The sequence below is a fragment of the Lepidochelys olivacea genome, assembly GCF_965140295.1.
Source record: "Lepidochelys olivacea isolate rLepOli2 genome assembly, chromosome: 14".
NCBI classification, from domain to species: domain Eukaryota; kingdom Metazoa; phylum Chordata; order Testudines; family Cheloniidae; genus Lepidochelys; species Lepidochelys olivacea.
This window is the reverse complement of record NC_140424.1, coordinates 41,689,249-41,709,407: the sequence shown is the minus strand read 5'-3', so window position 1 is coordinate 41,709,407 and position 20,159 is coordinate 41,689,249. Positions and strand designations below refer to the sequence as shown.

Genomic DNA, 20,159 nt, shown 5'->3' with positions numbered 1-20,159 from the left:
CAGGGTTGAGTTCTCAACCCCGGCCGGGACCATGGTGGAGCTCTCGGCCATGGCCAGACCTCCAAGGCCGGAGCCCACCCCTTGTTCCGCACCTTCCCCCCGCGGCCCCGCCAGTGGCCTCACCCCATTCCACCTCTTCCTCCGAAGGCTCCACCCCCTGTTTGCTCGTTTCCACTGTCTCCCCCCACTGGCCCTGAAACTGAGCGCCTCTAGCCCCGGGACCGTGGCCGGGGGGTGGGGGGGGAACTTCTGGGGCCCACAAATTGGTTGGGGCCCATGGGCATGGGCACGGGGAGCCTGTGTGGTAATTCACCACTGCTCCCCCCCCCCACCTCCACAGCATGCAGTTTGGGGAGGCTTAGCCTCCCCCAGCCTCCATTACCCGCCGCCCTTGCTCACTGTGGCTCCATCACGGGTGACTGGACGGTGACTTGCCAGCAAAAAAAGAAACATGTGGGACCCTGCACTTCCTGGGGCAGATGGGGCAGGGGCCCTGACAGTCCCAGATGGACGAAGAGGAGGTTGCAGTGGGCAGAGGGGCTATGGCAGATGGTGATAACGTGGCAGGCAGCGCAGTGGCCACCTGGCACCCCCCCCCCCCCGAGCCGGCGGAAGGGATGCGGGGGAGAAGGGCGGTTCCCAGCTGCGTGCAATCACCACAGAAGAGGACTTCCTGACCAGGCCCCCCTCCCCTTTTTGCTTTCCTTGGCCATTTCTGCTGGCAGCAGAGGTCTCACTGGTGGCAGTCGTGTCGGCAAGAGTCCCTACCTTGGCCAGCCGCTGACAGTGGACGACAGGGGATGGATCACCGGATGAGCACCTGTTCTGTGCATTCCCTCTGGGGCACCTGGCATTGCCCACTGTCAGAAGACAGGATACTGGGCTGGCTGGTCCTTTGGTCTGACCCAGTCTGGCCGTTCTTACGCTTGCCACCAGTGTTGCTGTAGGACCAGCGATGGTGGTGGCGACCGCAGGGGAGAAAGCTGAGGGGCACCAGCAGTGGTGCTGGGGTTCCCCTCCCGCCGTCACCTCCCCTTTCCCCAGTTTCCACCCCTTGACCCTGGCCACGCCTCTCCTCCGATTTGTCCCCTTCGCCCCTTTTTAACCCCTGTAAAAAGCAGTCAGCAGAATCTTATGCCAAGTAAGGGCAGGGTGAAGGGGCAGTGGCTTCAGCAGAGGTTACTGAGCATGCTCAGTTCGTGTGAGCACCCTGCCCCTCCCCTGTCATGGGCCAACCTGAAGAGCTTTACAAGGTTTGGAATACAGAGACCTCGGCCTGCGTCGTTTCCGTGGCAACAGCCACCTTTAATGATTTTTATAACCCTTTTTTTAAAGATACAGAAAAAGAAGGGGCCAAAAACCCAGTTACCATGCAAAGTATTAAGTAACAATATCCCTTATTTGCTGGGAGAAGAGTGTTTTATAAAGAAAATCCCCTGTAGACAAGGGAAACCCCCTCCCACCCCCCCAAAACCCTCCAGGCCCATAGAAAGGTCTGAAACCCCAGAGCTCTGACAGGTCTGGAATCTGTCCTCTGCAGTGCTCAAGATTGAGCTTCCCCCCTGGCTGCTGCATCCACCGAAGGCCATTTTTACCCATTATTCAAGACAAAGGACTCTGGGAGTTTGAGAAACTCCATTTAACTTGATTATTCCCAAGTGGGAAATCAGAAGTCAAAGCCCCCCTCCCCACCCAAGGCCCAGCCTTGCTCAGCACGGTGCATTTCGACCCCAGCCCAGCCCTGCTCCCGCAGGCACCAGCAACAGTGACCTCTTACAGAAGAGGGGAGAGGATCCGAGAGACGCCCAGGCTCTGGTCACAAAAGCAAACTCTCTGCGAGCAGGAAACCCAGGAAGCAGCATCTCCAATCCCAGCTGAGACATTTGTGGTGTGTGTGGGGGGGGACAGGCAAGGTAGGGAGAGCTTCCGACATTCCCACCCCAAACCCCTGGCAACACAAGTGCCCCATTTTCCCTCTGCAGGCCAGCGATCTGCACACCCCAGCCCTTAGGCTCCCTGGGGGCAAAGCGGAGATGACCCATGTCTGCATCTATAGAAATCGTTAGCCCCCAGAGTTCTGTGCTGGCCCCAAGGCACAGGTCCCTCCAAGCTGTCTGCCCACCCCGCTTCATTACACTCAACTTCTGGACACCCGCACTGCGCGCAGATTGGCTGCAAAGCAATGCCCTCTCCTGTTCACTAGCTTCACCTCAGTTCAACGCTCTCCCTAGCACACGGCACCTAGCTGAGTCTATAGTGTCACCAAATAGAAGTTTATTTGCTAGAACTTTACAATGAAGATTCAGAGCGAAGCAAGTATAAGGATGGGAAACGTATGGTTACAATAAAGGGAATATATAAAATGCAATCTCAGGACTATGCTTATTAACAAGTTTCTTTCCCATCTCCTAAGGCATTTCTCACCCAAAAGTCAGTCTGTATAATGCTCGTCCAGAGCTGGAATCCACTTGAAGACACGCTGGCAGACTATCGCCTCCAGAATGGACACTGTCTTGTGCCTTCTTTCCCTTTCATGCGGTGCCAGACCTTGTGTCTCTTTTGAGACCCAGGATGTTTCGTTAACTCCAGTTTGTCCCCTGTTCAAGGTCTTTTTCTTGGACACTTTTGTGCTTTGTAAAGGCCCACGCCCACACCTTGTCTACACTTGGCTGGGCTGGGTTGAATGATGTCGACTGTTCTCGCTCTAGGTTGACTTGGCTCCGAGAGCCACCCCGCCCCAAGTGACCAGCTTCACCTCCAGGAGCTTGGGAACGCAATATTCTACACCCTTAAAACATTTTCCATACGTACCTCCAGCAATAACAACACCCGCACGCAGCCCCCTTTGGTGAAGTATCATCCGGATGGCAATCGCAGAGAAACAGTCCTGTCTGGGTACGTCGAGGCAAGTCCCTGGGTATAGACTTGTAACTGTCTACCTGCGTCTGTTTTCAAACGTAAGGCACTTAGGTCACAGCTCTTTGTTGCCACTGGCCTCAGTGATGGGGCTCACCCTGGATTTTGGAAAGGACAGGCCTGCTGACTTCCCCCCTTTCTTCTCAGCTCCGCTCAACCTCCTGGGAATCAGGAGACACCCCCATCATTTCCTTGGAGGGCTCATTAAGAGCCCTTTAGATTCGCCTTCTTGTCTCGTTGGCCCCCATGCAGCGAATGCCGCCTCAGTTCTCTGGCTCTCAAAAGCAAACCCTGCGGGATTCCGGCTGCGTCTGTCTGCCCTCCCATAGCTGCCCCATCTGACTGTATCTTACAGCTCTGCTAGGGGTCAGACGTAACTTCCTGCCCCGTTTTAGCCTCTGCTTTTTGGATAGCGACTCTCACATTCGCCCGTCAGTGTTTGTGGCTGTTTATAGTGATCACTGTTCAAACGACGCTAACATCTCAGGGCAAAGGCTGGGGAAAATGCCTAGGTGCTGGAACTTGGGGTGCTGGCTTGAAGTGGTTTCCATCATATACAGGGTTCACAAGCTGGTTCAATAGCTCTCAGCACCCCAACTGTACAAAATTGTTCCAGCACCCCTGGGAAAATGGCAAAAAAATAAAATAAGGGCTATACTGGTATCTGGTCAGTTGCCTCATGAAGCCCCCAGTAAATCGGGTCTACATCCTGTCATACAACACTAACATCCAAGTCTGTGACCAAATGACCAACAGGAAAGAGAGAACAGGCCACCCTACGGGGGGTTATGGTACACTTCCATGTTCATATCAAGTGAAATCCAGGACATGTTGTATTTGACTCAAATGCAGAAGAAAAGCTTTACCTGAGTTCTCCTGTAAACTGCCTTTTGCCTGTTGCACTTTGTGCCTTGTGTTATGTATCAAAATTTTAGCCTCATCGTAACAAAGGGGGAAAAGAAAGAATGAAGGAAAGAAACACCTCCACCACCACGAAACCTTCCCACCTGCAAACAAACAGAGCTTGGCTGGCAAAACCCCACAAACCTCTTTACCAACAGATGGAAACTGGGATTTAGGTTCAGAATGATCATACTGTGTCTGGGATTTATTCGAATTCCCCCTCTGGGTCTGTGATGCTTTCGGCTCCAGTCCTCCTGATTTAGGATCAAAGTAATCAAAGCGCAATTCCTAAGCACGGAGACCTGAGAATACTGTGCCGTGTGCCACTTTGGGAACTACAGGGGTAGGATAAAGAGAAGATAAATTCTCCATGGCATGGACAGAAGATCCATGAAATTAAGGGGGGAAATGATGAAATTAATAGGCATCAGGTTTAAAACAAACAAAAGGAAATACTTCTTCACACAGCGCACAGTCAACGTGTGGAACTCATTGCCAAGTGATGTGAAGGCCAAAACTATAACTGGGTTCAAAAAAGAATTAGATACAAAGGATAGGTCCATCAATGGCTATTAGCCAACATGGACAGGGATGCAACTCCACGTTCTAGGTGTTCCTAAGCCTCTGATGGCCAGGAGGTGGGACTGGATGACAGGGGATGGATCATTCGATAATTTCCCCGTTCTGTTCATTCCCTCTGAAGCATCTGGCATTGGCCATTATCAGAAGACAGGATACTGGGCAAGCTGGTCCATCGGTCTGACCCAGTATGGCTGTTCTTAAGGTAAAACTGGGAAGAGGGGAATGAAGTAGTCATGGGGAAAGGCAAGAATCCCTGTTTCACCAGGTTGTCCTCAAGTAACACAGAGGCTAACACAAAATATTTTTCTATCCCTGCCCGAATCCATTTATAATCTGTTCAGTTATGCCATTCTGTTTTATTAAAAAAACAAAGAAGTCTTTGGGACGACCCCAAGCAAGATAAGAAGAACTGGGGATGAGTCACTGTGTCCCTGAAGCAGGAACTCGGTAACTAACAATCACCCTGCAAAATGAGCTCCGTGTGGGTCTGAATTAGAAAACAGGGTGAAAGTTTGGCCAGGATCAGAAGGAAATGCGCTAGCTATCCCTGTCCACACTTCCTAATCTAAGAGAACACTCAGAGGCTGAGGGTGGTGAAGCTGAGAGGGGATTCCTAGGCTTCTAGGCTTTTCTAGGGATCCTACAAGGGGTCCTAGGGAAAGTAGGCCCTGTCAATGTTTCATTGCAGGGGGAGCAGGGATGTGAACGATAGGAGAAATCATCTTCCTAACCCCATCCCTTCCACCTCCTCTTATTCCATGATCCCCAAATGCCTGATAGCCCCAGCACTCAGCTCGCTCTGCTTCCCAGCTCCAATATTTAATACTCCAGCTCTATTCCCAAAACCTGTCCCCCTTGGTCTCAACCTTTGATCCCCCAGAGCCCAGCACCCTTGTAGATTTGGGGAGATGAGGAGTTATCAGCTCCTCAGGGACACTCGCCCTGTAGGGAACAGCTCGAGGGAAATGGGGGAGCCCAGCCCAGGGGCTGGTGGAAGATGGGGGTGGGGACATGGGTCTAAGTGAAGGTGGGGCCTGACACCTTCTCCTCATCTCCATGACAGGGGGATCCCGGCTGGGTGGGAAATGGAGAGGGGGGAACTTCAGCCAGGGTGAGGGAGCATCTGGAGGAGTTTCTCTCTCTCCCGTCCCCCACCTGTGGCCCATCAGCTCAGCAGCCAGGGCTGCAGCAGGGAGGGGCTGATGGGGGCTTCTCCTCCTCTGCCTAGGGTTTGCTTAGACCAGACAGAGCCAGAGGGTCACTGACCAGCTGCTGCTCGGCTGCTCCTGGGTCCTCACCCCAGCGATGGGCTTCTGGATCCCTGAGAGCCAAATGCCCCTGATGTATGTGGGAATGAGGAAACAGATTTTTTTATTTTTTTAACACAGTAGCCAGCCCTAGTTAGGGCACTGATAGAATCTCTCTCCTGTTGTCCAATAACTGCTTTGTCTAGACTACAAAGTTTTTCCGGCATAGCTATGTTGGCTGAGAGTGTGGGGAAAAAAATCACACACACCCCAGCCATGCTGGCAAAACTCTGAGTGTAGACACAGCTAGTGCTTCTGTGGGTTTAGCTAATCTCCTTCCGGGAGGCTGTTTAGCTGTTTTGGCAGAAGATCTCTGTTGGCTTGCGCTGCTTATCCACTAGGTGACTGCCAGCAGAGCTATCCCGGCCAAGGCTCTGTAGGGTAGAGAGGCCCATTAACTCTGCTTGAAGTATTTTCCATGCTAAGGATGTTTAAGAGGTATCTTCCCTGTATGGATTTGCTGATGCCTAATATAAATCAGAGCCCCAGTTGTAGCATCTCCCCCATTCAAGGTTTCTTTCCTGCATGGAGTTTCTTGTGCACGCTAAGGTTTGATCTCCGATTAAAGCTTTTCCCGCAGTCAGGGCATTTATAGGGTTTCTCTCCTGTGTGGAGTCGCTGATGCACACTGAGGTTTGATCGCTGACTGAAACTTTTCCCACACTCAGTGCATTTATAGGGTTTTTCTCCCGTGTGGAGCCTCTTGTGTCTGTTCAGGGTTGAGTTTTGATTGAAACTTTTCCCACAGTCCACACAGGTATAGGGCTTCTCTCCTGTGTGGGTTCGCTGATGTGAAATAAGGGATGAGCTGTCACTATAGCTTTTCCCACAGTCGGGACATTTATAGGGTCTTTCTCCCGTGTGGAGCATCTGATGCTTCACAAGCTGCGTACTCCACCTGAATCTTTCCCCACAGTTAGGGCACTGATAGGGTGTCTCTCTTGTGTGGATTCTCTGGTGTAAGATAAGGGTTGAACTCCGCATGAAACATTTCCCACAGTCGAAGCATTTATAAGGGATCTCTCCTGTGTGGAGTCTCTGATGTGTAACAAGTTCTGAGCTCCACTTCAAGTTTTCTCCACAGTCCAAGCACGTATAATGTTTCTCTCTGGCATGGGTTATCATGGATGTGTCTCCTGCATGGATTATTTTGTGCGTATTAAGCTGTGATCTCTGACCGAAACTTTTTCCACACTCGGTACATTTATAGGGTCTCTCTCCCGTGTGGATTATCGTGTGTGTATTTAGGTGCGATCTCTTACTGAAGCTTTTCCCACACTCAGTACATTTATAGGGTCTCTCCCCCGTGTGGATTCTCTGATGAGAAATGAGGTTTACTCTCTGAATGAAGCTTTTCCCACACTCTGTACATTTAAAGGGTCTCTCTCCAGTGTGGATTCTCTGATGGGCAATAAGGTTTGAACTACGACTGAAGCTTTTCCAACATTCAGTGCACGTGTATTTTCTCTCTTCTGTCTGGATTTTCTGTTGGGCTGTGGTTTCCTTGGGATTACTGAGTCCTCTCCTACAATTAATGGCTTTACCCATTTCTTTCCCTTTGTGCCTCTCTGACTTGTGCTGATTCTCGCAGACTTTTCCCTGTTCAGCACTCTGGGAAAAATTCTCTTTGGATCTTTCCGATAACATTCTATGCAGTTCCTGTTGCTCAGGACTTTCCTGCTGTGGATTCTCTTCCTTGATCTCACTCACTGTACCTTCACCTGCTGAAATAGAGAATCCAGACAGGAGTCATTCTCTGTGCTTGGGGGAAAGGAAATAAAGGGGAACAGCAAAGGGGAAATACGACACAAGAACCGTTGGGAAGACTGAGAAAGGTAAAATGTATTAATCCATCTATAATTTTTCCTTCTCTGAAGTGGTTACAACTGGATTATTTCTCCTCATCTTCCAAGCACAAAGGCTCATTTTTTTCTTTAACCTCTCTGTCTTCACAACGTAGGTGGATTGGGGCAGAGAACTGACTGCCTCTCTGACTCCCCAGCCAGCTTCCCCTTTGAGAAGACAAACTATAAATGACGATGAATAATCATTAGCCATCGCCAGGCAGGATACGCTATCTACTTAGTCATCTGTTCTACAAATGATAAAGTCCCCCATCCTCTAAGTATGGCTTACATTCTTTGCTCCTAGATGTATATATTTACATTTAGATGGATTAAAACCCACATTGTTTGCTTGCACCCAGTTTACCAAGTGATCTAGATCGCTCTGTATCAGTGACCTGGCCTCTTGGTTATTCACCAATCCCCGCAATTGGCGTGTCACCGGCAAACATTACCAGTGATGATTTTATGTTTTCTTCTAGGACATTGAAAAAACATGTTAAATAGTGTAGGGACAAGAACCGATCCCTGCAGGACCACACTGGAAATAGATCCACTTGACAATTCCCTGTTTACAGTTACATTTCGAGATCTATCAGTTAGCCAGTTTTTAATCCATTTAACGTGTGCCATGTTAATTTGATATCATTGTCATTTTTTAATCACAATGACATGCAGTACCAAATCAAATGCCTTACTGAAGTCTATCTTGATTTTAATAAAGCTTTTGACATTTCCCTAGTTTGCTTATGAGAATGTCTTGTGATTAGATGAAATTATTATCAGCTGGGTGCACAACTAGTTGAAAGACCATACCCAAAGTGTAGTAATCAATGCTTTGCTGTCAAACTAAGAGGGCATATCAAGTGGGGTCCCACAGGGGTCAGTCCTGGATCCTGTACTATTCAGTATTTTCATTAATGACTTGGATAATGGAGTGAAGCGTATGCTTATCAAATCTGTATATAACATCAAGCTAGGAGGGGTTGCAAGCACTTTGGAGGACAGGATTAGAATTCAAAGCAACTTTGGCAAGTTGGAGAATTGGTTTGAAATCAGCAAGATGAAATTCAGTAAGGAAAAGTGCAAAGTGCTACACTTAGGAAGGAAAAATCAAATCCACAACTACAAAATGGGGAATAACTGGCTGGGTGGTCGTACTGTTAAAAAGGATCTGGAGATTATAGTGGAGCACAAATTGAATATGAGCCAATGATGTGGCTGTGAAAAAGACTAATATGATTCTGGCGTGTGTTATCAGGAATGTTGTATGCAAGACACAAAGTAATTGTCCCACTCTACTTGACACTGGTGAGCCCTCAGCTGGAATATTTTGTCCAGTTTTGGGCACCACACTTGAAGAAAGATGGTGGACAAACTGGAAAAAGTCCAGAGGAGAGCAATAAAAATATGAGGTTTAGAAAACCTGACCTATGAGGAAAGGTAAAATAAACTGGGCATGTTTAGTCTTGAGAAAAGAAGACCGAGGGGGGACCTGATAACAGTCTTCCAATATGTTAAGGATTGTTATAAAGAGGACAGTGATGAACAGTTCTCCATGTCCACTGAAGGTCAGAGAATAAGTAATCAGCTTAATCTGCAGCAAGGGAAGTTTTGGTTAGATATTAGGAAAAGTCTTTATAACGATAAGAACAAGAACATAAGAATGGCCATACTGGGTCAGACCCAAGGTCCATCTAGCCCAGTGTGCTGTCTTCCGACAATGGCCAATGCCAGGTGGCCTAGAGGGAATGAACAGAACAGGGAATCATCAAGTGATCCATCCTCTGTTGCCCATTCCCAGCTTCTGGCAAACAGAGACTAGGGACACCATCGCTGCCCATCCTGGTCAATAGCCATTGATGGACCTGTCCTCAATGAACTTATGTAGTTCTTTTTTGAACCCTGTTATAATCTTGGCCTTCACAACATCCTCTGGCAAAGAGTTCCATGGGTTGACTGTGCGTCGTGTGAAGAAATACTTCCTTTTGTTTGTTTTAAACCTGTCGCCTATTAGTTTCATTTGGTGACCCCCTAGTTCTTGTGTTATGAGGAGTAAATAACACTTCCTTGTTTACTTTCTCCACACCAGTCATGATTTTATAGACCTCTATCATATCCACCTTAGTTGTCTCTTGTCCAAGCTGAAAAGTCCCAGTCTTATTAATCTCTCCTCATACGGGAGCCATTTCATACCCCTAATCATTTTTGTTGCCCTTTTCAGAACCTTTTCCAATAGAGAACAGTTCAGTACTGGCACAGGCTTCTGAGGGAGGCTGTGGAATCCCCATCATTGGAGGTTTTAAATAACAGGTTAGATAAATACCCGTCAGGGATGGTCCAAGTATACTTAAGAAGATAAGAACTCCCATACTGGGTCAGATCAAAGGTGCATCTAGCCCAGTATCCTGTCTTCCGACAGTGGCCAAAGCCAGGTGCTTCAGAGGGCGTGAACAGAACAGGTGATCATCAAGTGATCCATCCCCTGTCCTCAGAGCACGGGGCTCAACTAGATGACCTCTCAAGGTCTGTGCCAGCCCAACATTCCTATGTGTCTCTGAATCCCTAGAAAAGCCCAGATTTGTGGGCCGGTTCTAGATTTGCGCAGGAAGTCCACGCACTCTCCTCAATACTCACGCTCCAGAAGGGGAAAGCCTGGGAGGTTCCAGGGCAGGACACTCAGATTCAGTAGGGATGAGAGTTTGGGGAACCTGGGACAGACCTTTCCCCCATCCATGATGATCAAAGATGCTGATCTGACACATGGAGGAATATGAGAGACTTTGGGTACCTGAACCACTAATTTCTAATTACCTGCCTGAGGGGTCAATGATTTAGTTCTTATTTTTATGTATCTAATTTGCATCTGCTTAGTCAGTTGATCTAGAGACGGCACATTAGCTCAAATGGAGGTTCTTTTAATTTGTAGAAGCCTTAAGTTAGAGCCCTGCATGGGACTAGTGTGGACTCGCTGCCATAATAGTGGAAGCAGGACGGGAGTGGGTGTGATGGGTTCGGTCACAGAGATCCCCTTGGGACTGTCACCTGATGTACTGAATTTACCTCTGAGCTCATTTTCCCTGCCAGCTTGGGACTCCAGAACCCTGCCTTGTTGAGCCAGACATGCCAGCCTGCTGCAACACACACCCAGGTCTGGGCCACGCCCCCAACGCTGCAGACTTTAACCAAAAACTGCTCAGCGGTAAATTCAGCACATCAGGTGACAGTCCCAAGGGGGGGTCTCTGTGACCGAACTCGTCACAGTGCGATTAAAAAGAGTCGCACGCAGGACTCTACCTTAAAGTCATGAGCTCCTCAGAGCAGATACTGTCCTTCATGAGGGCTTAGTAAGCAACCAGCACCCAGTAAACAAATAGGACAAGTGTAGCTGGGGGGAAAACTGTTTGGTTGAATAGTTTATTCATTGGAAAATACAGTTTCATTTGACCAGAAACTATTTGTGGACTTGTATCAAGTTCGGTGAATACTTTCAACCGACACCAAACACCCGAAATGTTGTCGAATGGCTTAAAGAGAACTATTTGCTACTACAAATGACAAGGAATAGTCGCCGGGCCAGGAAAGGTGAGGGTGAATGAGTCTAGATACCAGTGGGGAGGGCATTCACGTTGGATGTGGGAGAGCAATGTTTCCGTCCCTCCTCCAATGACTGTTTTCTTTTAAGTAGAGAAGCTTCAATGGGAGAGACTGAGTGAAACCTACATCAGAAGATCCCATCATCCAGTGATTTCAGCATTTTTTCTGAGAGGCGGGAGACTCAAGTTCAAATCCCTTCTTCCTATCAGGCACAAGAAGGAATTGAACTGGTGCTGGGCGAATACCTGAGTTCAGTGGTTCTCAAACTTCATTGCACCACGACCCCCTTATGCCATGACACCTCCAGGCGGCAGGACAGTAGACCGAGCCCCAGCAGGGGACCTGAAGCCATAACCTGAGCCCCACTGCCCTAAGCAGGGCGGGCTGAAGTCTGAGCCCTGCGTCCCAGAGCAGAAGCCCTCAGGCTTCGGCTTCAGTCCAGGGTCTAACACTGGCCCGGTGACGCCATTAAAACGGGGTCGCGACCCATCGTTTGAGAACTGCTGTCCTAGTCCCTGGGCTAAAGGTTGTCAATTGTCCTCCCTTGCCCCACCCCACCAGGTGTTTTGTGCAAGAAACAGCTTAGACACCTAATCCAGGGGTTCCCGGCTGTGGATCGCCAGCAGAAATAGACGTCTCCCTTCTGCCTAGGTGCCAAAGTCCCATCATAGGATGCAGCTTAGGACACACGCCTCTCTCCTGAGCATCTCCCCCACTGGCTAATTTAGGCGGCTCCCCACCTAGAATGCGGGAGCGGAGGTGGGATGAGAGGGAGACAGAAAGGCTGTTGATGGCCTGAACAGCTTCACCGGCTGCTACTACATTTTGAAGCTAGAGGGAGAGGTTAAAAAAGGAAGAGGGACTCCGTGCTTGGACGATGAGGCAGAATAAGCCAATGGTTTGATGCAGCAGCTCCTGGCAGTTGACAGCCAGAAACAGTCAGGCAGCTTTGAGTGACATCGGTCATCAGGATACGACACTTGCTGGCTACAACCCAGACCTGGGTGCGATGAGGCAACAGCTTGTGGGGGGAGGGGGAAGTCACAGTCCCCCCCCCCCCCCTTCGCTCAACAGGGGGTTTCTGTGTCCAAAACCAACAACTCACCCATATGGGTGCCTCTTGGGATCTCCCCTTCCTCAGAGGTCTGGAGATCCGGAACCCACAGCTCTTCCCCTTGTTCCAGCTGGGTGATCAGCTCAGGTTTGGGAATGGGATATCCTGCTCAGGGGGAGTGAAATCAGGCAAGATCAGCGTGTGTCAGGCATTGGGAGAGTATTTGGCACAAAGCACATTCCCCTGATTTTAACCTGTGCTGGGGGGACGTGGAATCCAAACCAACTGCGGTGCCCAGTGATCACTCAGTACTCACCGTGATTGTGAGAGCTCTGCCTTATTTCCACTCTGTGCATGTAACAAGAAGAACTTCACTGCCCCCCGCACCCCGTCCCAGATTCTGTCCAGGAAGCTCAGCCCTTAAAGGCACATCCCCTAATACCACACAGATGGGAACATGGCCTTCAAGCCTCCTTCGATGAGGCACATCTTTGTGTGTGGTGGTGCTGGTGTGGGGGATTGGGCCTGTGACACTGTTTCCACTCCTGGAAAGCTGGAGGGATGGGAGTGAACTGGCATCCTCACTGCGTGGCTGGCTCCCCTGTCCCATGGGAAGGGTGCACAGATGAAAGTCTCACACTGGATCAGGAGACTGGGAAATCTAACTGACCAGGAAAGAACCTGAGCAGAAAAACTGGGCACATCACAGACCCCACGGCTTCTAATAACCGAGGGCACAGGAATCTCTTACCCAGCGAGGTCACCGTCTCGTAGTTCTCCTGCATGACGTCCCTGTAGAGGGCTCTCTGAGCGGGGTCCAGCAGAGCCCCCTGCCCCTGGGTGAAATACACAGCCACCTCCTCGAAGGTCACCGGCCCCTGAAACAACACGAGTCCCCCACTCAGCACCTGCTGCCCCAGCCACAATCCCACGAGTCACAGGGGAGGAGGGCCGATAAAATGGAAGCTCTGGGGGGGGGTCACAGAGGAGCAGAATCCCACCCCCACCCTGCTCAGAGCAGCCAGGAGGCTTCAGGGTGGGGAGAAGGGGAGAGCTCCTTGTCCCTCCCAGCTGGTGGAGGAGGGCAGAAGCCTTCCCGGTTATCACACACCCACTAGTCAGAGGCTGATATAGGAGATGGAGCCCCTCAGCAGGGTCCAGGGACAGGAATCCCAAACCTCTCCCCATTTCTCACAGCTGGGAGTGAGGGAACGGGGCATCTCCCTTGGGCCTCACCGCTGGGTGTCCCTTTCATATTCCACAGCAGCCCTGGCTAGTAGGTTCAACTTCCAGCACTGAGATTTTTCCTAGCTCTGTCCCCACCCCGGGGGAAATTCCCGCTCCCTGACCACAGGGGGGTTCTCGTCCCAGCAAGTTTTCACACCCTGCCCTGCCCCCTTTTTCATCCTGTTTCCTGCCCTGCCCCCCTGGTACCAACCCAGCGGCAGCTCCCTGAAAATCCCCTCCCTGAGCTGGAATCACTGCAACCATTCCCCTGCCCCAGGCCGTGGGGGATGGGACAAGCTGGTGGTTACTCTGCAGCCTGTCGGGGCAAGAGGAGCAATGGGGGAGGTTTCAGAAGGGGCTGGAGTCCATTTCACAACCACGACGCTCCCCGGGCCCCTTCCCGGCAGGCAGACACTCTGGACCCTGCCCCACTGGGTCACTTTACTCCTGCGCAGACCCAGCCCCTCCTCCCAGGACCGAAACCACCGAGACTTTTAAACCCTCCCAGGAACAGAGACTTTGGCCCAAAGGCTAGAAAAGAGCAGAATCAAAGGAGCCGTGTTTTGGAGCTTACACGGAGCCCAGAAGAGCTGTTGTGTAGCTCACAAGCTTGTCTCTCTCACCAGCAGAAGTTGGTTCAATAAAAGATATCACCTCCCCAGCTTGTCTCGCTAGATTTTTTTTAAGGCCATAAGGGACTGACACAGTTCAGAGCAACGGCCCCTGTATTTTTCTCATAAGTGATCCTGCCAAGGCCCCAACTTTCAGGCTTTGCCCTTCTTGGGCGTAGACCTGCGTCCCTCTCCCTCCTGAGCGGGATATTATCTGGCTGCACGGTCCCTTGACTATACTGTGATATCCCCAGCCAAAGACAGACCGCCTCAGCATCTCCCCTCGGAGATGGTATGCGACATGACTGCCACAGGTATAACTGACTACACAGCTGTTTCTAAGCAAGCAGATTTCGAAAGCATTACAGAGAAAGCATATTAAATACAATAAAAAGAACCTACACATGTGGTAATAAGCCCACCAGAGATTACCCCCTCGCTTCAGCAAGGGCTCTGGATGGCAATTAGGCCTTCAGTTCCCACACAGGGCCTTTCCCCCTGGTCATAAGAAGCCCATCACAGCTTCAACTCAGTCTTATGGGGCTTCAGGAGGCCAAAGTCCTTCCAGTACTTTCCTAAGGACCGGGGCCCGCCTAGGACCAGAGGTCCTGTCCATTTGCTGGGTCCTGAGCCAGTTTAAAACCAGGTTGTCTCACCAAAAAATTTTTCCTTGTCTTTTGGGCCCTGGAGAACCCAGCTGGAACTAATCTAGGTGACCCTCTCTCCTAGGGGATGGCGTGTGTCTGGAGATGTGACCACCAGAGTGAATTTGCCTAATCACGCCCCCCCCGTGCTGTTGCCCTATTTGCCCTTCCCATGGTGAAAGTTCATCCAATCCCTCAATAACACACAGACCACTGCGTTTTTAGTACAATGGGCTCCAATTTATTAAACTCAGTTCCATAAGGTTTAACCGAGCACACCATGGTTTGTTCAGGATATTACAGGCTACTGTCCCAGGGACCATTAGATCAGATAGTCCAACGGTTCTCAAACTTTGAGGTGGGCCTCCCAAGGGAGGCACAGGAATGTGTCAAGGGAGGAGCGAGCGGTGTGTTTTTAGGGTGGTTGTTTTTTTTTAAAGAGCTCTGGCTGTCAGCCATCGGTGGCTGGGGCTCACGCAAAAGGGCCGTGCACACCTGGAAAGCAGGGATAAAGGGTACAGCTGGGCGCTCCTACCACCCTCCCTCATTCCCTCACCGGGAGGCAGCTGAGACTCGGGCTCTCCTTCCCTTCCCTCCCTCACCTGGAGGCAGCGGGGCACTGGCTGTCCGCCTGGGGGTGGTGGCCGCAGCATAGAAGTCAGGGTGGCAACGGGGCGCTAAGTCTGCTGTAAAAAGTGATACAGACGAATGTCAAACTTTTCACATGGCCACCCTTCACTTCTGTGCTGCTGCCGGCCCTGGTGCTGCCTTCAGAGCTGGGTGCCCAGCCAGCAGCCGCTGCTCTCCGCTCTGCCTTCAGAGCTGGGTGGCCATATATGTATTTGGAGAGGCATAAACGATGACAGACACAAAGAAGGGGGGCCCGATCAAAAAAGTTTGAGAATCACTGATATAGTCTGATGTATAAAATCTACAACACAGGACTAAGAATTTCATCCAGACACCCCATGCACTGAGCCCAATAACTTGTGTTCGACTAAAGCACACTGTCCAGAAAGGCCTCCCATCTCTTCGGAAGAGATCAGTAAAGGAAGAATCCACCTCCTTCCCTTGGTGATTTGTTCCAATAGTTAATGATTCTCCCCATTAAAAATGTGCCTTATTTCTCGTTTGAATTTGTCTGGCTCCAGTGTCCAGTTACTGGTTCTGGTTATGCCTTTCCCCACTCATAAAGTCCTTCCCAAGTTGGTATTTTCTCCCTGTGAAAGGATTTTTTATATGCCATCATCAGCTCATCTCCTAGTCCTCCTTCTGCTAAAATAAATAGTTTGAGCCCTTTAAGTCTCTCACTGTGGATTGTTTTCGCCACCCCTTCAATCAATGTTGTGGCTCTTTTCTGCACCCTCTCCAATTTTTCAGAATGTGGACCCTGGAAACGTACACAGCACCACAGTACCTGTCTCACCAAGGTCATGGACAGAGGTAAAACCACCTCCTTCCTCCTATTCCTTTGCAACAGCACCACACTGGGAGCTCCTGTTCTTTGTCTGTCATGACCCCAAATCCTTTGCGGAGTCACTGCTTTCCAGGATACGGTCCCATATTCTGAAGGTTTGGCCTGCATTCGTTGGGCCTGATTTTCCAAAGTAGGTGGTGAAAAATGCAGCACTTAAGAGGCCCCAGTCATACATCAGGATGCCACAAACACATAAGAGCGGCCATACTGTGTCAGACCAATGGTCCATCTAGCCCAGGGTCCTGTCTTCTGACAGAGGCCAGTGCCAGGTGCCCCAGACGGAACGAACTGAACAGGGAATCATCAAGTGAGCCATCCCCTGTTGCTCATTCCCAGCTTCTGGCAAACGGAGGCTAGGGACACCATTCCTGCCCAGCCTGGCTAATAGCCATTGATGGACCTATTCTCCATGAATTTATCTAGTTCTTTTTTTAACCCTTTTATGGTCTTGGCCTTCACAACATCCTCTAGCAAGGAGTTCCACAGGTTGACTGTGCATTGTGTGAAGAAGTACTTCCTTTTATTGATTTTAAACCTGATGCCTATTAATTTCATTGGGTGACCCCTAGTTCTTGTGTTACGAGAAGTAGTAAACAACACTTCCTTATCTATTTTCTCTACACCAGTCATGATTTTATCGACCTCAATCATATCCTCCCTTAGCCATCTCTTTTTCAAGCTGAAAAGGCCCAGTCTTATTAATCTCTCCTCATACGGAAGCCATTCCATACCCCTAATAATTTTTGTTGCCCTTTTCTGAACCTTTTCCAATTCCAATATCTCTTTTTTGAGATGGGGCTTTCTGAAAATCTAAGTACACTATATCCATTAGATCCCCTTGGTCCACATGCTTGTTGACCCCCTCAAAGAATTCTAGTAGATTGCTGAGGCATGATTTCCCTTTACTAAAACCATGTTGACTCTCTCTACAAATTATGTTCATCTATATGTCTGACCATATTGCTCTTTATTATAATTTCAACCAGTTTGCCCGGTACTGAAGTCAGGCTTACAGGCCTGTAATTGCCAGGATCACCTCTGGAACCCTTTTTACAATTGGCATCACATTAGCTATCCTCCAGTCATCTGGGTACAGAAGCTGATTTAAACGATAGTTTACAGACTACAGTTAGTTCTGCAATTTCACATTTGAGTTCCTTCAGAACTCTTGGGGGAATTCCATCTGGTCCCGGTGACTTATTGCTGTTTTATCTATCAATTTGTTCCAAAACCTCCTCTTATGACACCTCAGACTGGGACAGTGCCTCAGATCTGGTGGAGGGATAGCTCAGTGGTTTGAGCTCTGGCCTGCTAAACCAGGTTTGTGAGTTTAATCCTTGAGGGGACCATTTAGGGATCTGGGGCAAAAATTGGGGATTGATCCTGCTTTGAGCAGGGGGTTGGACTAGATGACCTCCTGAGGTCCCTTCCAACCCTGAGATTCTATGATCTGTCACCTAAAAAGAATGGCTCAGGTTTGGGAATCTCCCTCACATCCTCAGCCATGAAGACCCATGCAAAGAATTCTTTTAGTTTCTCCGCAATGGCCTTATCGTCTTTGAGTGCTCCTTTAGCACCTCGATCGTCCAGTGGCCCCACTGGTGGTTTAGCAGGCTTCCTGCTTCTGATGTACTTAAAATTTTTTTTGCTACTACTTTTGAAGTCTTTGACTAACTGTTCCCCAAATTCTTTTTTGGCCTTCCTAATTGCATTTTTACACTTCATTTGCCAGAGTTTATGCTCCTTTCTATTTTCCTCACAAGGATTTAACTTCCATTTTTTAAAGGATGCCTTTTTGCCACTCACTGCTTCTTTTGCTTTGTTGTTTAGCCAGGGTGGCTCTTTTCTGGTTCCCTTACTACGTTTTTTAATTTGGGGTATACATTTAAGTTGTGCCTCTATTATGGCATCTTTAAAAAGTTTCCAGGCAGCTTGCAGAGATTTCACATTTGGGGCTGGGCCCGTTAATTTCTGATTCACTAACCTCCTCGTTTTTGTGTTGTTCTCCTTTCTGAAATTAAACGCTACCCTGGAATGGAAATACAATATTTATATTGCAATAGATTTATTATATAATTATATGGTAACAATGAGAAGGGGGTAATTTTTCAGTGATAGTGACTGGGTATTTTTTATGTCTCATTTTCAGTGATAGTGACTGGGTATTTTTTATGTCTCATTTTCAGTGATAGTGACTGGGTATTTTTTATGTCTCATTTTCAGTGATAGTGACTGGGTATTTTTTATGTCTCATTTTGTAAGCAAGTGTTTTTTTAAGTGAGGTGAAGCTTGGGGGTACGCCAGACAAATCAGCCTCCTGAAAGGGGGACAGTAGCTTGGAAAGGTTGCGAGCCACTGGACTAGATGACCATCTAAGCCTCCTATGATATGCGGAGCCGGAAGTAACCCAGAGCCAGCTTGTACCTACTGTTGCTAAAAATAGGCACTGTATGTTTCCACAACGTTTTCAAGCCAAGCTCCGCACCCATTGTAAACCGGTGTGGCTCCAACCGGGCCCGATCCCCGGCTGGCGTCAATCAGCTGTAACCGCACCGGAATCAATGAGTCCAGATTCCATCTGGAGTGAATCGGCCATAGCTCCCCTCTGCCCTGCTGGGAGCGACTCCGGTTTGCGCGAGCGGAGGGTGCAGCTGCAGGGCGGGGGAGAAGGGGGGTGCAATGCACACGCGCGCACACACACGCTTTGCACAGGTTCCCAAGGGGCGCCTGGCAATGTGAACATCCACGCCTAGCAAACAAAAGTGCCACTGGCAGGGGGAAAAAAAGCAGGAAGGCGCAGGCATGAACCAACCCCGCTGAGCTGATTTTTCAACCTCAAATCCCCAGCCAACGGCTCGGGGGCGGGATAACCAGAGTCTGCAGGGGGAGGGTGTAACCTTGGTGGGGTGCAAAGGGCAGGTCTCTCTTACCTTTGCTCCAAGGGGTGTCCTCACTGGGGAGCAGCGGGGAGCGTCCGGGGGTGTCCCCCCCCTTCCTTGCGTGGAAGTTCTGCTTCCCTAGGCGGGGGTGTCCCGGGCAGGTTGGGGTTTGCAAATTGCGGGGGGGGGGAGCAGAGGGGGTGCGACTCCTGGATATTCACCTCGCCCGGCTGCAGCCAGAGTTCGGGGGGGGGGGCTCCCGGTGCAGCAGGCTGGAGGGGTGGGGGGGAGGCTGGCTCTTGCAAGGGACAACGCGGAGCTCCCTCCCGGAGCAACAAAGAGTTACTGTGTAGCGCGATTCACTTCCTGCTCCTGCGGTGGCTGGCGTGACCCCCAGCGCCCGTCAGGGTCCTAGCGACAAACCGATTGCCTTGCAAGCCAGCCTGCCCCGAGCCTCCCCCCCCGCCCCTGCCTCTGCCTCTGCCTCTGCCCCTGCCCCTGCCCCTGCCGCTGCCGCTGCAGGGGACCCCGGCCCCGGGGGCCCGTGGAGCTGCCGTTAAGGAGCCGGGCCCGGTGCAGCTGTTGCAAGCTGCTGCCGGCCGGCGTGGCCGGGCCTGACCTGGCTCCTGCAAAAAGGGAGGAGCTTTGGTGACCAAAATTGCTTGAGCCCGGGCTTCTCTTTCATTACAAATCAAGCCCTGTCCTTGACCTCTGCAGAGGCTGCTCCCCCTCTCTCGGGAGGGCGAATACCAGTAAAGGGGGCAGATCGGAGGGGAGGGACGTGGGCAAAATCTGGGCAGGGGCTAAACTGACAGCACAGGAAGGACAGACAGCTAGGCAGGGGGGATGAGAGGGGCCTAGGGGCAAAATCAGAGGCAGGGGGTAGGGGTCAGGGTTGAGGCGCTGGCAGGCAGTGGCAGAGAGGGGGAAAAGCCCAGGATGGGGCAGGGCAGAGGGGGAAGAGTTACCCCCAAATGGGGCAAGCCAGGCAAAGAGGGTACGGGGAGCATGTTCTCCGGGCCTGCTTCCCAAGGCTGTTTTCTTGGAGGCACAGGACATCCCATTGTCTAGACTGGCAGCTCTTCCCTGCCGGACACGGTGCATTGCGCTGCTAAAGG

General features: G+C 50.4%; 1 protein-coding gene across 3 annotated transcripts; it reads right to left on the bottom strand.

Annotated features, from left to right (window-relative positions):
* Positions 1-1,476: 1,476 nt before the first annotated feature.
* On the bottom strand, positions 1,477-19,255 carry LOC311530887 (uncharacterized protein). 3 transcript variants are annotated; one of them, XM_084647893.1, is made up of 4 exons: positions 19,093-19,255; positions 12,955-13,081; positions 12,255-12,368; positions 1,477-7,432 (listed from the first exon to the last, which is right to left on the bottom strand). In XM_084647893.1, the coding sequence occupies exons 2-4, from the start codon at positions 12,986-12,988 to the stop codon at positions 6,216-6,218; spliced, it is 1,365 nt and encodes a 454-aa protein (XP_084504019.1). In that variant the 5' UTR covers positions 12,989-13,081; positions 19,093-19,255; the 3' UTR covers positions 1,477-6,215. The 3 variants fall into 3 exon arrangements, with proteins under 3 accessions (XP_084504019.1, XP_084504021.1, XP_084504020.1); XM_084647895.1 differs by lacking the exon at positions 12,255-12,368; XM_084647894.1 differs by lacking the exon at positions 19,093-19,255 and having other exon boundaries at positions 12,955-14,081.
* Between the last annotated feature and the right edge of the window lie 904 nt (positions 19,256-20,159).

What these genes read in the sequence shown, in the direction of transcription:
- LOC311530887 (XM_084647893.1), bottom strand. Translation starts at nt 12,988, where the DNA reads ATGCAGGAGAACTACGAGACGGTGACCTCGCTGG. An exon ending in CGAGACGGTGACCTCGCTGG is followed by an intron (nt 12,369 to 12,954) that starts GTAAGAGATTCC and finishes CCCCCTGAGCAG; the next exon opens with GATATCCCATTCCCAAACCT. An exon ending in CCCAAGAGGCACCCATATGG is followed by an intron (nt 7,433 to 12,254) that starts GTGAGTTGTTGG and finishes TCTCTATTTCAG; the next exon opens with CAGGTGAAGGTACAGTGAGT.